The 17,648-nt window shown below is 39.4% G+C and overlaps 1 protein-coding gene across 1 annotated transcript in view; it reads left to right on the top strand.

Moving 5' to 3' along the window:
* The window catches only part of LOC120943787 (carboxypeptidase O-like), a 64,380-nt gene that overhangs the window by 5,068 nt on the left and 41,664 nt on the right, over nucleotides 1–17,648 (top strand). The window contains exons 2-3 of the mRNA XM_040357332.1: nucleotides 8,332–8,407; nucleotides 11,018–11,142. Of these exons, the coding sequence (XP_040213266.1) occupies nucleotides 8,332–8,407; nucleotides 11,018–11,142 (201 nt within the window). The remainder of the gene's footprint in view (nucleotides 1–8,331; nucleotides 8,408–11,017; nucleotides 11,143–17,648) is intronic.

Here is a 17,648-nt window from a genome sequence, read left to right as displayed (position 1 = left end):
GTGCATGCCCAAATTATAGACTGAGTGTACTATCCAATAATAACAAATAAAGTTATAATAGTTAATAATTAACTAGGAATCGTTAAATCTGTTATTGTTGCTCCAAGTAAGTAATCAAAGTACATGGAGGGGTAAGAAGGGTGTGGTTGTTTTCTGGAAATACATTGAGATATTGAGATAAGTCTACATTGGCTGTGTAATTATAATGTAATTATAATGTAATTATACCTACAGTTTGGCAGATCACTAAGATTGTTGTTGCATTGCATGCTTACAATCACTACACACTTTCATGTGAAATATCCTAGAGCTCCAATCCCATTCTGCTAGTGCCTACGTGTGGTATTCCCTTTACTAGTAGTGCTGTGCATTCCTTCTCTGTATTGATAAGATTTTCAGTGTGCACATATACCCCAAACATTTTATTGCTTTGCTTTAACTGGGAGAAACCAGTGCAAAAGAAGAACTGTGTGGGCATTGCCAGGAAGGTTTAAAGCAATATTATACCCAAAAGCAAACATTCAACAATTTGTGAAAGCTGTAATAGTGTAATCTTTTTATTTTTTAGGCTTTCTTTCTTCTATTTTAATTTGGCGATCCAGCCAGCAAGTTTTTTTGTTTTTCATCAGAACAAGCTCTTTTGCAGATGGATCAGTTAAAAAGGATGGGACAAACCATTTACCATTGACAGGGACAAACCATTTACCACTGGCAGGGTCTGCTCTGTGCAATGGTTTTGCACAGAGTAGCCCCTATACTTTTCATCTGGGGTCCTCTGCCAGTAGATGCTTTCCATGGGAGCACCCGTGCAGGCTTGTTTCTGAGCTCCGCTGCTGCGTCCACTGACACAGACAGTGGGACTTGGCAGCGCCCCCAGCCCCTGTGTCACAGCTTTTGATTGACAGCAGTGGGAACCAATAGCTCCTGCTGCTTTCAATCTGTCCAATAAGAAATGCAACAGCGGCTGGAGCTGCTGCGCTCATGCACATCACTGGATCGGATTCAGGTAAGAAAAGGGGGGGTCTGGGGGAGGGAGCTGCAGCACAGAAGGTTTTTCACCTTAATGCATAGGATGCAAGGTGCAAACCTTAAGGCCTTACAACTACTTTAAGTTGCAGAGGCAGGCCTTACATAGTAGGGTAGCATAGGGTCCCTGGATACCCTCTAGGTTCTAGGCATACATCTAAGTCCCCTAGGGGCTTGGCACTGGTCACTCCACAATGAATGAGTTTGCAGCATCAGGTAAAACTTAGATGTGAAGTCAATGCTCACTGCAATGTGATATAAGGGGAAGCTAAATCACAAGTATTAAGTTATATGGCTCGTTGCATTTTATTATGGAAAGGCACCTGGGGGGGTTTTCAGCAGGCATCAGGAGTGCAAAATCGTTTTACCATTCATGTTTGTGAAGCCCAACTTAAACAAACACAATTCCTAAATCTGTGCGTATATCACACAAAGTATTGTATGCCAACTCCCGCCATTTTTTTGTTTGTGTAATGGTTTTGTTGGAGTCTGTGACTACATTGAGGAGATCCCCTCACTGGACAACAGTATTGTCAATCTATGGAGAGGGTAATGTTAGATGGACTAGTAGATTTAGATAGAGTTTGCATAAGTAACTAACAAATTAAATCCTAATTCTAGTTAACATTTTTAAACAGTTACAGTAACAGTTAATTTTTGGAATAAAGGTTCTAACTATTTAAATAAAAGCTGACCATTGTAACCCCTGTCAGTATTAGATGATTTGTCTCAATTCTCTAACTGACACTTGTTGAAATATTAAGAAGATGAAAAAAAAAACAGGCTACCTGACAGGATCAACAGTTAATCAAATAATGCTACATGTGAACTCAAAAACTGTTGTGTTAATGCTAGAAACAGACTATATCAGGTATCACTAAATGGCGGACCACGGGCCAAGTCCGCACCACGTCAATGCTCCATCCATGAAAGATCTGCTTTTTTGTCTTCATTCGCCGCTGCCTGCTGGCTCTGTAATCTTCACAGTGTCGACATCGGAAAAGCAGCACAGCGATGCAAGGAGGGCGGGGGCTGGCCCAGTTAACTGATTGGTTGCCCTGGGTTCTAACAACCAATTAGTTAACTAGGGAAGGTCCCACTCACGTAACACTGCTTTGCTGATAATAATACTTTACATACAGTATTACACATTTTGCAAAAGCCAAAAATATTTTTAAGGATTTTTTCATTCACACATTTTCATTCATAAAATGATAGCGCTCACTTACCTTTCTGGAAAAGACAGTGGGGAAAAGGTGGGGCTGCAGAATTCTACCCTTTCCCTATTTTGCATAACATAGAGGGGCAAAGTTCTGAAGTCCAACAAAACAGCTGGGGACAATGCAACTGTTATCAGTTAGCACAAGGAGAGAGTTATAAGAGTGTGAGGAAGTTATCAGCTCACTAGATTTCAAAAGGCATTTTAAAATTTAGCGGTATTAAAGCTTTGCTTTTTTTTGTTATTTTCTTAAAATAACAAACAGGTTATTAATAAAAGTGAAGGGCGCAATACGAATATGCAAAATTGTTACTCAAGCCCAACAACAAAGAATAATTTACCTTTCTATGAAGACATCAATTTGTACCAGAACACAGGAACTAAATTATAAACTTTTAAATTGGTGGTACTATACACCTGCGAAGCTAGGTAGGTTATTTCCAGGAAGCTCAGACATGTGTTGGAGATGTAAGAGGAATAAGGGAACCTTGCTTCATATATTTTGGATTTGCCCTAGGATTAGGAAGTATTGATCAAAAATACAAAGGATCTCTCAAAAATGTACTCCCTATCAAATATTGGATGACCCCGCTTTCTGTTTACTACACCTATCGCAGATCCCAATAAAGACACATAAAAACTTGATTATTTGCCACCTGATGGACGAGGCCAAGGTGGGCATTGCCCGGAATTGGAAAAACCCTAGGCCACCCACGATTGCAGAGTGGCTGAAAAAGGTTAGAAATGTAGGGGCCATAGAGGATCTGGTGCTATCAGCCCAAGATAGAAAAGAGCAATATAATTTAATGGGGACCATGGAATGTATTTATATACTCAGAAGAAGGGAAGAGACTACTGGGGAGTGAAAATAGGGAATAATTCAGTTAGCATATATGGGAAAGGGGAGGGCCGGGTGCCTTCTCAAAGGGGGGGAGGGGACAACGAGGGGGGGTAGAGGGAGGAGAAAGTGGGGGGAGGAGGGCAGTGGATAAGGTTTTTTTTTTTTCTCAGGGGGGTGTTTTGGGGGGGGGAGGGGGGGTAAAGGGTAAAGGAGTTGAATAGGAAGTAGCTTGATATGTAAATAATGGGATAAAATAAGAAATAGAGGGTGAAGGGAAGTTATATTAAGGAGGAGATAGAACTTAATTAAGAGTTATTGGAAGATTCAGGTAAAATGAGGAAATCAATAATTTTGGTGTTTTGTTCTCCTTTTTGTATTTTTCTTTGTTTCTTCTATCCCAATAGGTAAAGGGCAATAAAGTCCCTAACTGATTATGAGGTAATCAGATGAATAATTGGTTAGAATTAAGGAATGTTGTGTAACTGGATCAGATGACCTGAAGTGTGCCAATGGCACTGTAATCTGGGATTATTTCTCTCCTTGATACTGTTTACGTACTATGTTATATTTTTGGAAAACTTGAATTTAAAGAAAAATATAAAAAAAAAGAATATGTGCAAAATTACAATGTCAAAGTGCTAAGTGTCAAAATTGGTCGAAAAAGTCCTTATAGGTATTCAGTATACAATATAATGTTTCAGGTCTTCTAATACTCCAACACCATGCATCCTAAAAAGTGCAACGTGCTTCAATCAAAGTGCTTCACCTCCCAAACAAAATTGACGTCCTTTTTTCCCCACAAGTAGAGCTTTCTTTTGGTGGTATTTGATCACCTCTGCGGTTTTTATTTTTTGCGCTATAAACAAAGAAATCGTACATTTTGAAAAAAAAAACTATATTTTTTACTTGTTGCTATAATAAATAGCCCAATTAAAAAAAAAAAAAAAAAAATTCTCAGTCTAGGCCGATACGTATTCTTCTTAATATTTTTAATAAGCAAATGGTTTGCGCAAAAGTTATAGCGCCTACAAAATAGGGGACAGAATTATTATTTTGTATTATTTATTTTTTTTACTAGTAATGGCGGCGATCTGCGATTTTTATCGGCACTGCGACATAATGGCGGACACATCGGACACTTTTGACACCATTCACATTTATACTGCGATCGGTGCTATAAATATGCACTGATTACTGTATAAATGTGACTGGCATTGAAGGGGTTAACACTAGGGGGTGAGGAAGGGGTTAAATGTGTGCCCTGCATAGTGTTTCTAACTGTGGGGGAAGGGGACTGACTGGGGGAGGTGACAGATCTGTGTCCCTATGTACAAGGGACACAGATCGGTCTCCTCTCTCCCTGACAGGACGTGGATCTGTGTGTTTACACACACAGAACCACGTCCTTGTCTGTGTAACCACCGATTGCAGGAGCCTGGCGGACATCGCGACGGCCAGGCACGCGCATTGGCATCTCAGTGATGCGGTGGGCATGCGTGCGCCCCCAGTGGCTGGGGGCCGGAGGCCATATATAGACGGCCTCCCGGAAATTTAGATCCACCCTGCGGCTGGATAAAGTCCTAAAGCCATCAGGAAGTGGTTAATACTGGTGCTGGTTCCTATATATACATTTTTTTCTCAACAATCAGGTTATACTTACCTGAGAAAAATATATAAATCACGCTACCTCTAAAACATGTGAAAAAAGCATTAAAAATATCCAAAAAATTGACATAAGTAATGTATGATGGTATATGTAAATCACTAATATACCAAAAACAGGAGAGGTTGATTACCACTATAGAGCACTCTCATACCCCTTAATGACAGTGAGTCAGCGATAACATTAATAATGAACAATCAAAATAAATAAAATAAAAATTATGCATTCACATGAATCTACTTAAAATGTATAAAATTAAATTATAAAATATTATAGCAAATAAAGTCCATAAATGTTTAACACATAAAATGCCAAACACCCGTGATCGGTGCCAAATTCCAGAATATGTTGAAAACACTTGCCTGACGGAGAGGTCCAGCGTGGCCTCGAAACGTTGCAATCCTTGTGATGTTTTCATTGCATTAAAACTTTTGGACGTTTTATACGATCCGTGGTGTGCTGGCGAATATGTTCATATGGTTTGTTGTTCCAGTTCCCAGCTGGTGATCCCTTCAGCACCCATTTTTGTATTTTTGAGCCGTTTGTCCAAGAAGGTGTGCGATTGGAATATTGACTAAGTATGTTGAAAACGTGTCCAAAGAAAAGTGATGTATCCTCCACCAAACAATGAATAGGCTCCTTACCAGATCGCCATGATCCCTTATGACAGGGGATCATGAACAGCATATAATAGGTAGTCACTTCCAGCCACAACAGATTCGATCCTTAACATTGGGTCTCATCCAAAAGTGATTACAGATCACCAGCATAAATGCCCGACATGTAAAAAACAACAACAGCTCCACATAGTGCATTAAATGAGTAGAAAAATGTATTAAAAAGTTGTATTGCACAAGCATGCAGTAAAATAATGCCTCAAATTTGATGTGTCGGCCGGTAAACAAATTTCCAGACACCTGTCCTCTGGTGGAACGTTTGGAGCTCTTGGGTGACAACAGCGCACCGCTCCGCCCTACGTCTGTTTCATAAAATATTACTTCTTCCAGGGGCACGGGCGGTGCGCTGCATCACCTCTATATAAACAAACCTAAATAAAACCAAGCCTCGTTCTGATTCATGACCACCTTCCAGACAAGCGAACGGGCTCAAACATGGCGGCCAGCACCGCAGACAGCATGCGCAGTAGCGAGCGGACGGGCTCCAACATGGTGCCCAGCACCACAGACAGCCCATGATAGCCATCGTAAAAGAGGGGGGTGGATCAATGTAACATAATTCGGCACAAGATAACAGCCGCTCCCGCATCTATCAAGATAAAGTGCCTGCTGATATTTGTGAATGTGTAAACCCTAATGCATAGCAAATCAGTGCTGCTTACTACGAATATTTCCGATGTACGTTTGCGTGACTTTAGCCCAAGGAAGCGATACCTACTGGGCAATATCAGTACTAATTCTACAGACCATAACAAGCAAGTATGTTAGTGAACAGGAGTGTTGTGTGCCCCTATACAAAAACGTACAATGCACAAATATACTCATATGAGCAATTAAGCTTATACACCATTAAAAAGGTTTTCTCCTTATGGCAACATTGTATTACCCAAGGAGATACCTAAAAGGTATATGTATCTATTTATTTTTAGATCAAACTAAGTCAAATCCAATTAAATAAAACATATATATAGTGGGGTCCAACATATTGCCCCTAACATAAAAATCATATTAAAATTATAAAAGGCTCTAATGAGTTATCTTGGCCCAGCGCAATACTCAATAACCAGCTATAAACACTGATAAGGATATCCCACTCATAGGCCAAAAAACTCAAAATAAATATGGCAATCTAAAGCTACCATATAGAACCACTATCATCGACCCGAAATTAAAGATTATAGTTACTAAAAAATAATTGTTATTATTAAAGAACAAATGTGCTAGTGTCGTACAAATAAATGATAAATGTCATTGAGCATAGCCCAATAACAATCAGACCCAGTTTAGTGACTCTAGGTGACTGCATATGGCCCATACATGACAGGCCCACACCCTCTTTTCTAAAAAAGGGCGCTGTGGATTAATGTGATTATCCAACTCCCAATCGAAAATTATAAAATTATGTGTGAACCATAATTTCAAACAAAAATACAGGTCCATAAGTAGGTAATGAACCAGAACCAGACCCAGTGACCAAAAACACGTAATGTATACAGGATCAAAAAAATAAATACAGATTCCAAAAATATCATAATACATGTAAAAAAGAAAAAGAAAAAAGAAGAAAGAAAAAGAAAACATAACAAAACAATTCTGTACGTGAGCATGAACCATTTTCTGACCAGACTGACATGATGTAACTAATCAGGAGTTATTGATAAAGGCGTTCACGTCAGTATCAACATTTAATTTGAATGGCACATAAGTCTTCAATCTATATATCCAGGCCATTTCTTTCCTGGAAATCTACCTTACAAGAGAGCTTATACTTACCTGCTCTGTGCAGTGGTTTTGCACAGACCAGTGTCAATCCTCTTCTTTTCAGGTCCCCCGCCAGTGCTCCTGGCTCCTCTTCCTTGAGCAGTGCCCTCAGAAAAAGCCACTTGCTCTGGGGGCACCACTGAGTGCATGCTCCAGAGCCACTGCTCTATGCATCCATAAGACACATAGAGCTGTGGCTCAGCCTAGCCCCCCTGCTCTCTCCTCTTTGGCTCACTGGCTTTTATTGACAGCAGTGGGAGCCAATGGGCTCCCGGTGCTGTCTTTGTCAATGAGGAGGGAGAGTACCGGGACAGCCGAGGGTATCGTGAATATCGTTGGATCGGAGGCAGCTCAGGTAAGGATTAAGGGGGTGCTAAATACAAAATGTTTGTACCTTTAGACACCCCCCCAGGTACGAAAATTAAAGGAATATTTCACTTTTATTGTTTCACTTTAGGCATTATTAAAATCACTGCTCCCGAAAAAACTGCCATTTTTAAAACTTTTTTTTGCATTGATACATGTCCCCTGGGGCAGGACCCAGGTCCCCAAACACTTTTTATGACAATAACTTGCATACTAATCTTTAAAATGAGCACTTTTGATTTTTCATGTTCGTGTCCCATAGACTTTAACGGTGTTCGTGTGTTCATTTTTTGCCTGTTCACATGTTCTGCTGCAAACCGAACCGGGGGGGGGGGGTTAGGCTCACCCCTACTGGAGAAAATAACATTGGGGTTCAGTTCACTTCTAGTTTCTTCACATTATTGTTAATCTAGTCCTGATGAAGGAGGCTCTCTTGAACCCCAAAACACATTGGATACTTTTTTTAATGTTCTTCTGACTTTATATATAAAGTTTTAAATAAAGTTGTTTCTGGTCCTCTTAGCAGTGGTGTGGTGCTTCAGTTTCAATATTTGTTACATAAAGGGAAATTTGGAATGATTTTGTTACTTCCACAAAGTGTTATGATTTCATTGTAATATTACTGCAAATTGTATGTCACATGTAGCAGTGCATGATAAACATTTTTATTAAATAAATATGATATATAAGTCTAGATATCGATGGAGCTAATTAGCTAAAACTTCACAAAGACTATCTCATGTCAGAAGGATTAATCTTTAATTTGCCCTTTTTTCAGGCATCAAGTCCTAAGCATTATTCCGAAGACGGTGAGCCATGCTGACTACATACAAAATGTCTGCAGTGAATTACAGGTGAGTTATAAATGAGCTTAAAAAAACAAAGGAAAAAGCAAAACTATTTGCCAAGTTGTAATATACCAGAGACGTATTTTTCAGTGGTATGCCATTACTGACCCATTTGAACAGAGGGAATAGCTAGCAGCTTTGCTGTCTCCTATTTTGACATTTTAGAGAGATCTGAAATAGCCATGTATCCAGTGAAATCAGAGTGAAGAAGGAAATCACGAATTTCATACATTTTAAAATAAGCTTGACAACCCAACAACCAACATTTTTAGAAAATTAGGTCACCAATAGCAGCTTTTGTTTTTTCCCCCTTTCAGGGCCTAAAGTCATAATATCATCTCTGTTAAGACAGTTTAATTACAGATAATGTATTAAATAATGTTGTAGTGAGTTGGAAAAAATGGTAAAAGAAAAGAAAACATTGTATAAAGATTAAATCCCAATATGAATGGTAAACAAGTGTATCTGTGAAAATAAGAAAGCTGCAAACCTGCTGAATAACAAAACAGTGAACAAAAGTGATACAAATATAGGTTGCGCTAACTGCAATTTTGTCAGCACAAAATTTAGGCAAAAATATTATTACCAATTGGTGCACATGAATGTGTGAAAACACAAAAATAAATGTAATAGTCCAGTGAACTGAACAGTGTGGTATTACATAAAACTAATTGGTATTGTGTAAAGCAAATAAGTCCAGAAGAAACACAAATCAATAAAATAGAGTCTGTGTAAAGTTAGTGAAATAAAGTTGAGACTTAAAACACCCAAAAAAAAAGGAAGAGACAGATCTCGGTACTGCAGAGCAGGATGGACCGGGCTCTGGTGGAGTTTTTCAAACAACGAGGCCTCTATAACCAGGCTGGGCTGGCTCACTTCCAAGCTGCCTCTCAGGGGAATTCTCAGAAAATATTAGCCGTGCAGCTATTGGAATCCATTGAGTCTGTTAGTGTGCTGACCTGAACCATCGTCATTTGGATTTGGCTGGAGAAGATTGAGCTGTTTTATTTCAAGGCTGTATTTGATCCTCTGTAATGGGGAGTCATTGAGATCTGGTAAGCAAGCATTTCTCTTGGTTGTAGTGAGTTGCATAGGCTGCCTTTGTTGATCTAACAGTTTCAACATTTTCTTGGTCGCTAAACAAGCACAACTAGAAAAAGCACAAATGAGTAAGGTCAGCATATAAAACATGCTTCTTGCAAGCACATAAACTGAATGGCTCCTTGTGCTCCTTGTGCTGCTTACTCCGCTCTCACTCTTAGGCCTGTACACACGGTCGGACAAAACCGATGAGAATGGTCCGACGGACACACCATCAGTTCAAAATCCAATTGGATCAGAACGCGGTGACGTAAAACACACGACGTACTGAATAAAACGAAGTTCAATGCTTCCAAGCATGCGTCGACTTGATTCTGAGCATGCGCGGGTTTGAACCGATGCTTTTCCGTACTAACCATCGGTTTGGTCTGATTGGGCAGCGGTCCATCGGTTCGGTTTTGAAGCATGTTTAGACATTTTGGACTGAAGGAAAACACACCGATAGCCTATACACACGGTCGGTTTGGTCCGATGAAAATGAACTTCGGTTCATTCTCATCGGACCAAACCGGCCGTATGTACGGGGCCTAAACTGTGCTGTATAGGGGCTAGAAGATTAGTTAAGTTATTTGGTTTACCTGCCAGGAGTTCAGCTTTAGATATCTTATCTTACATCACAAAGAACATAAAGAGTTGTAATTGCTAAACCACCATAAAATTCACCAGGGAGTCATTTTCATTAAATATCAATATAATAGCTGTTTCACATAGTTTAATATGTATGTGTACTCATATATGTTGGGAGAACAGAACATACACTGAAGCCAAATCTCATTCACCATTAAAAAGATTCAATATCAAATGGAGACATTTTCAAGTAGGTTGGAGCAATTGAACAATGGTACAAACAACTACCTATTGCCCCCACCTTTAACTGGCCTTTGCAATAAGGAGCACATGAAAGGGCAATGCATGTCAAACAAAACAAAAGAAAATTCCCAGCTCCACTCACAAGCCAGCCTGCAACCAATCAAATTCTCCTGTCTAACAATATGTGTTAAAAACAGGGGTTTAGTTAGCACACATTTGCAAATACATACATAAGCTGTAGAGCCATCCCATGGCACCCCATTATTATCTGCAGTCCTAACTCTGTATTGGACAATGGGGCTGACCATTCCATTTTATTATTAATTGCCCACTTTGGTTAATGCTAATCCACAAGACACATATCAGAATTTACTGGTGTGTTCAAATGCAGGCAGATATCTACCTATCCACAGTACTAGGGTAGACAGCTTCCTGCCTGTGACTACCCTTACAAAAAAAATGTTTAATGCTTCATGAAATTGTACTAAAAAACAGTTGAATCTGTGAACTTGTACTGGGAAGAAGTTTATTCTATAAATATAATATTTTTTTCTCCTTTTCTGTTGATTTATACCATGCTATACGTTGTATGTTTTCATTCTAATCTTCAATACAAATTTATTGAGAAAAAATATTATTTTTTATTGCAAATAAAAGCATGATATTACATTGATAGTGTTAATTAACTGTCATTCTTCATTTTAGCTGGACCTTTGGAAACCAAGTATATTAGAGGAAATCTCTCCTGGAAGGGAAGTACATGTTCATGTGCCACCTTCCCTTCTGGACCAAATAAAAGGAAGTCTGCTTCAAAGAGATATTGCATTTACGTATGTATTTGAGTTTTGTATTTTCCAGCTATATATAACACCAACATATTACACTGCACTTTTCAGAGTATATATTTTAAAACTAGAGCAGAAAAACACTTATTAAGGACAATTTAGACATAAGCTAATTGCCTTACAATCATGTTCTGGAGTAAACAACCTATTTGCCTTTAGTATATTAACCTAAAAAAATTCATACATTTTTAACTGTGGTGCAGGCTCTTGAAAAGCAGAACTCTATCCATCAGAAAGAGAAAATGCTTTTTTTGGCCATGACATGAGAAACTTGGCTGGAGAGGAGCTATGCAGGATTGCAGAAGATAGTAAGGTAAAAAAGGGAAAGGGTATGTAATGCAATGTATCCTTGTATAGGCCCTCTTGACTGAAACTAGTGCAAATAACAAACAATGATGATAATATTAAAGTGCAATAAAAAAAGGATATGTACAATTAACCATAATAAATACAGAGCAGTGGTCAACTACAACTATCACTACATGGTGATAGAAGCCTCATGCACTCATCTCTGATGAAGAGGAGGCTCCAAGAGCAGTTAATAGCATTAGATAGGAAAGAGAAGCCCATAAAATTTGTATTTAACAAAATATTTATTTAAAAACCTAATGTGTAAAATTACACTCAATGATGTTACAGTAATGAGAATAATTAGTGAGTAGCTAAAGCCGCGTACACACGACCATTTTCCATGTCATGGAAAAAACATTTTTTTCGACGTGATTCTTGTCAAGCTTGTCTTGCATACACATGATCATGAAAAAAAAATGCTTGAGCAAAGTGCGGTGACGTACAACACGTACAACGGCACTATAAAGGGAAAGTTTCATTCGATTGGCGACACCCTTTGGGCTTATTATGCAAATTTTTCTTCTCATTACCTGCTTCTGAGAATGCACGTTTTTCCCCATCGCTAAAGCCTACACACGCCCGCTTTTCACGACGTGAAAAACGACGAGAAAAAATAGAGCTTGTTCTAAATTTTTAATGCCCATTTTTCACATCGAGAAAAATGCTCTGGAGCCTACACACGGTCGTTTTTAATGACCAATTTAAAAAATTGCATTTTTCTTGTCATGAAAAATGGTTGTGTGTATGCCACATAAGGAACACAACATTTCACAGTGGGGTACTCAAGCCTCAGTTAGTATCTGGGGAAGAATCACATGCATAGTGAAAGGAAAAGGAAGACATTTTCATTGAAGGGAGAAATTATCCAAATCTCACACACACACATAAAACAAACCTCTGATGGTGATGTCAGCACTCACAGAAACATGTTTGGTGAACTCTTTTATCACCTTGCTTAAGAGACTACTTAAGCGTTTAACTTATTTGTGAGAAATGTTACTTAAATCTGAGAGATAAACTTATAACTAGTCTAATAAACCTTTAAGTACTAAAGGTAAACTGGATAAAATAAGAATTTGTAAAATAAGGCAAATAAGTCATGAGCTGTGTTCAGATTTATAATACTTAAGGGGCAGGGGGGCTCTGCCAGATTCTGATAAGCCTTCCAGATTCCAATGGGATTAAAGCAGTGTTTCTCAATTCCAGTCCTCAGGCCCCCCAACAGGTCAGGTTTTCAGGATTTCCCTCAGATGAAAAGGCTGTGGTGATTACTAAGGCAGTGAAACTGATCAAATCACCTGTGCAAAATAGTGGAAATCCTGAAAACCTGACCTGTTGGGGGGGCCTGAGGACTGGAATTGAGAAACACTGGATTAAAGGGAGAGGCCTTTGTCACCATCAACATAGAGATAAGGTGCTTTGGGGTGGGGGGCAGAGCCCCCAAACTACCCCCCATGTAAAAGGCATGTGGCCTGATATGATTCGAGGGGCGCTCGCTCAGCCTGCCAGGCTGCATATTTGGATAAGGGTCTGGTATGAATTTTGGGGGACCCCACCCCTTTTTGTTTTATAATTTTGGCATGGGGGTTCCCCTCAAAATCCAAACCAGACCTAAGGACCACACCATTTTTAGAAAAAAATTCATTACCAAAAATATATATATATTTGCAGCCTGAAATATCTATTTAAATGTCTTTTATTTTTCTTTATATAAGTCAGTTTTAATGTAGGAGGTACAGATGTGCCACTTTACATGCAGACCACGGGGACCCCCTAGGCACTATATTTAAAGAAATTTAGAATTTTATTTTTTTACTTTAAGCAGCATTACAATCAATGCTCCTTTAACCACTTCAGCCCCAAAAGAATTTACCCCCTTCCTGACCAGGCCATTTTTTGTGATACGACACTGTGTCACTTTAACTGACAACTGCGCAGTCATGCAATGTTGTACCCAAACAAAATGTATGTCCTTTATTCCCCACAAATAGATCTTTGTGGGGAATTTGATCACATCTGCATTTTTTTGTGCATTATAAACAAAAAAAGGTGTAATTGTTTTTTAAAAAAACTATATTTTGTACGTTTTGCTAAAATAAATATCCAAAACTTAAAAAAAAAAAAAAAAAAATTCCTCAGTTTAGGCCAATATATATTCTTGTAGACATTTTGGGCCAAAAAAACGCAATAAGCGTATGCAATTGCGCAAAAGTTATAGGCCCAGATACACAAAGCACGTATGCCGACGTATAACAAGTTACGCTGACGTAAGTGCAAATGTGCGCCGCTGTATCTGTGCGCCAGACCCACAAACAGATATGCGCCTAAAACCAGGCTACACCCCGCCGACGTAGCTTGCTTACGCCGGCGTAGGGTGGGCGCACATTTAGGCTGGGTGCATGGTGCCGCTCCCATTAATTAGCCATTCAAACATGCAAATGAGGAAAATACGGCGATTCACGAACCTGCATGTGCCCGACACAGGCTACGCGAGGTGCTCGTAAGTTGTACGTCCAGCGTAAAGTTATTCCCCATAAAGGAGGTGCAACCCAGCAGCAGACATGCAAAGGTAACACCAGGGAACACAAGCCGGCGTATTTTACGTTGGACATGGTTGGACGTGTGTCTGGCTGGGCGTAGGTTACGTTCACGCCGTACGCAGTGATTCGGTGTAGTTTAGGCAGTTGTTCCGATGTGGTTGTGAGCAGGCGCAGGGGAATGCGTCCATGTCACGGCGCATGCGCAGTTTGTGATACGTATCTGTCTGGCGATCGGCCCATCATTTGCATGGGGTCACGCCTCATTTGCATGGGTCACACCCACCTCCACCTACGCTGATGTACACCCTCGAAACCTACGCCATGCTGACGCAGCGTTGGGAGCAATAGCTTGCTGAAAGCAATGCTTGCCTCTCCGTGCTACGTTGGCGTGGTGTACAGCGTTTGCGCTACAGCGGCGTAATGTGCGCCCAGACTCTGTGAATCTGGGCCATAGCGTCTACAAAATAGGGAATAGAATTATGGCATTTTTATTTTTTTAACTAGTAATGGCGGTGATCATTGTTTTTTATTGTGACTGCGACATTGTGGGGGACAGATCGGACACTTTTGACACTTTGACACCAGTGACATTTATACAGCGATCAGAGCTAAAAATAGCCACTGATTACTGTATAAATGTAATTGGCAGGAAAGGAGTTAACACTAGGGGGCGATGAAGGGGTTAACTAGGTTCCCTAGGTGTATGGGACTGATTAGGGGAGGAGACCGATTGGTGTTCCTCCTTAGTAGGAGCATACAATCTGACTCCTCTCCCCTGAGAGAAACCGGGATCTGTGTGTTTACACACACAGATCCTGATTCTCGCTCTGTCACGAGAGATCGCAGGTGCCCAGTGGTCATCGCGCCCGCTGGCATACGCATCAGCTCCAGGGACACGCCCAGCGGCCTGCTAAAGCGTCTTAAAGAGCCGACATATAGCTACGATGGCTCGCCCAGCAGTGTCATCCTGCTGCAGTATAACTGCGGCGGCTGGTCCGGAAGCAGTTAAAAATGGTATTTAAAATAAAGATGGCATTTTTTGTGATGGAGGCTAACCGCCGAATGCCTGCTCCTTCATCTGACAGTTCCTAAATAGGTAAGGGGCTGGGCCACCTTTTGTCATCACCTGATGGCAATGTCCACTTGTGACATCACATACCCAGCATGCACCAGTTGGTGACATCACAAGGGGGCGGTGCCACCAGGTGGCCCGACCCTTACATATTTAGGTATTGTCAGACGGAGGAGCAGGCATTCTGCATTTTTCTATCGTCACAGGTAGAGCCTTTTTTGGGGGATCCAGCGGTGTGGCAGGCTTTGTGATTGACAATGGATCTACATCGGGGAATATTGCTTTTTGATTTTTTAATAAAGGAATTGTCAAAAACTGCCTCCTGTCTATTTATTTTGACACATTTTTGTTGAGATGGGGTGCAATGTAAAAGGGGCTTCTAGATTTGCATAAACCCACTGCGTGCAGACTCCCACATCATCTATGTTGCGCCTCAAGTTCAATAATCATAAATCCTAGGCATTTAACATTACTCTCTCACAACAGATGGTCGATGCAAAAGACTCATGAGCTTCAATGGACTTCCACTACTTCTTGACCATTTAGGGATGCATTTAACCACTTCATATGATGGGCTATACACAGCCAATTGCCCTCCCCTTCTGTGTTAACTCAAATGCCACATTACCATCTTGGATACATTTAGGATATCCTCATTGGGTAGAGCAGCAGTGATATACAGTAGATGATCTACCAACTAATGTTCCGGAAACTGATGTGATAGCCACAGGTATGGGGAGCTCTATCCTGCTGCCTGTTATCCCTATGAAATCCTGCATCTCCCTGTGCTAATTTGACACTGTGAATGCCAGAATCTATAGCTCACATACCCATGTGAAAGAAAAATATATTTTAAATATATTTTAAAAAACATTCTTAATATATTTTTCTCAAATATGTTGCCATATATTTAAAATGCTGCAATTTTGGCCAGATTCAATATATTTCAAATATATTTCAATATATTTGTGCATATATTTTGGAATACATTGTGAAATATGTTGCAAATATATTCATAAATATATGTTAAATGTACTTCTGAATGCATTTAGCAATATATTTATGCAACCATAAATATATTGCAATGTGCATTTTGGAATGCATTTTCAATATATTCAGAAATATATTGCTAAATGCATTCAGAAGTACATTTCACATACTGTATATTTCTGAATACATTCACAATGCATTCCAAAATGCACTTTGCAATATATTTATGGCTGCAAAAATATATTGCTAAATGCATTCAGAAGTACATTTAACATATATTTATGAATATATTTGCAACATATTTCACAATGCATTCCAAAATATATTCACAATTATATTGAAATATATTTTTGAAATATATTGAATCTGGCCAAAATTGTAGCATTTCAAATATATGGCAATATATTTTGGAAAAATATATTAAGAATGTTTTTTTAAAATATATTTTAAATATAAATGTACTTCCGAATGCAAAATGTTAAAAAATACATTGCGAAATGCTGTGTATTTATATATTGTATTTTATATGTTGTAGGACTATAAAACTAGCAAACATTTGGAAAAAAAAACAATAACAGTACAATACACACAACTTTATTATCATGTAAATATACAAAAACTACAACACAGGGAATAGAAAGTGGTGTTAACTGTGGTAAATGACATTAATGACATAAAAGTTTGTGGTATTCTGCTGAGGTTCCTGATGTTTCCCTTCAGATGATATTTCAACGCCGCAATATTTCTCGTAACAGCGTCACTGATCACACCTTATGAAGTCCCAGGAAACTTTGCCAAAGTAGCAGCTTTAAAAAGTAAATTGAAAATTTTAGACTTATTAGATTTTCTCTGTGAATCAAAAGCCATATAAGACCCTTTTTACACTGCAGCGCTGCTAAAGCTCAGGCGGTTTTGCAGTGTTTTTGTAGCACTTTTTAGGCGTTTTTGTTTTTTAAAGGGAAAAAGTCCAGTTTTTAATGCGCTTTTAAGGTGCTTTGGAAGCGCTGCCCATTAATTTCAATAGGCAGGTGCGATTTAGGAGCGCTCCCAACCCGCCCCAGATGCTGCTTGCAGGACTTTTTCTAATGTTGCGCAAGCGCACAGCCCCAGTGTGAAATGACTCATTGCACTGAAAGGGATGCAGTTTTATGAACTTTTTAGAGGCTATTTCTAGCGCTATAGGCATGGAGATATTTCAAAAACAAAATTGATGTCTTCCAAGCACAGTCAGGCTTAGCATAGGGACTGCAAGAGAGTGCCACCAACCAAGATGGCAAACAAAAACAGATCACTGCTCAGCAACGATGAAGATACTGGTGGTGATTTTATATTTTCAGAGCTGCAAATGAACTATAAAACACTGGAACTGGAGGTGGCCTCTGACCTTTAAAGCAGACCTCCTTGTAAACTATGCCACAGGAGAATGAGACCCAAATTATCCCATTAGAGCATGAAATCAGCAACATGGAAGATTGAATAGAGGTCATACTAGCATGGGCTTGAAAAAGTGCACAAAAGTTAGGAATGATTGATAGCAT

Source organism: Rana temporaria, chromosome 6 (genome assembly GCF_905171775.1).
Source record: "Rana temporaria chromosome 6, aRanTem1.1, whole genome shotgun sequence".
Lineage (NCBI taxonomy): Eukaryota > Metazoa > Chordata > Amphibia > Anura > Ranidae > Rana > Rana temporaria.
The sequence above is the reverse complement of the archived record's forward strand: the minus strand, read 5'-3'. Positions and strand labels throughout refer to the sequence as shown.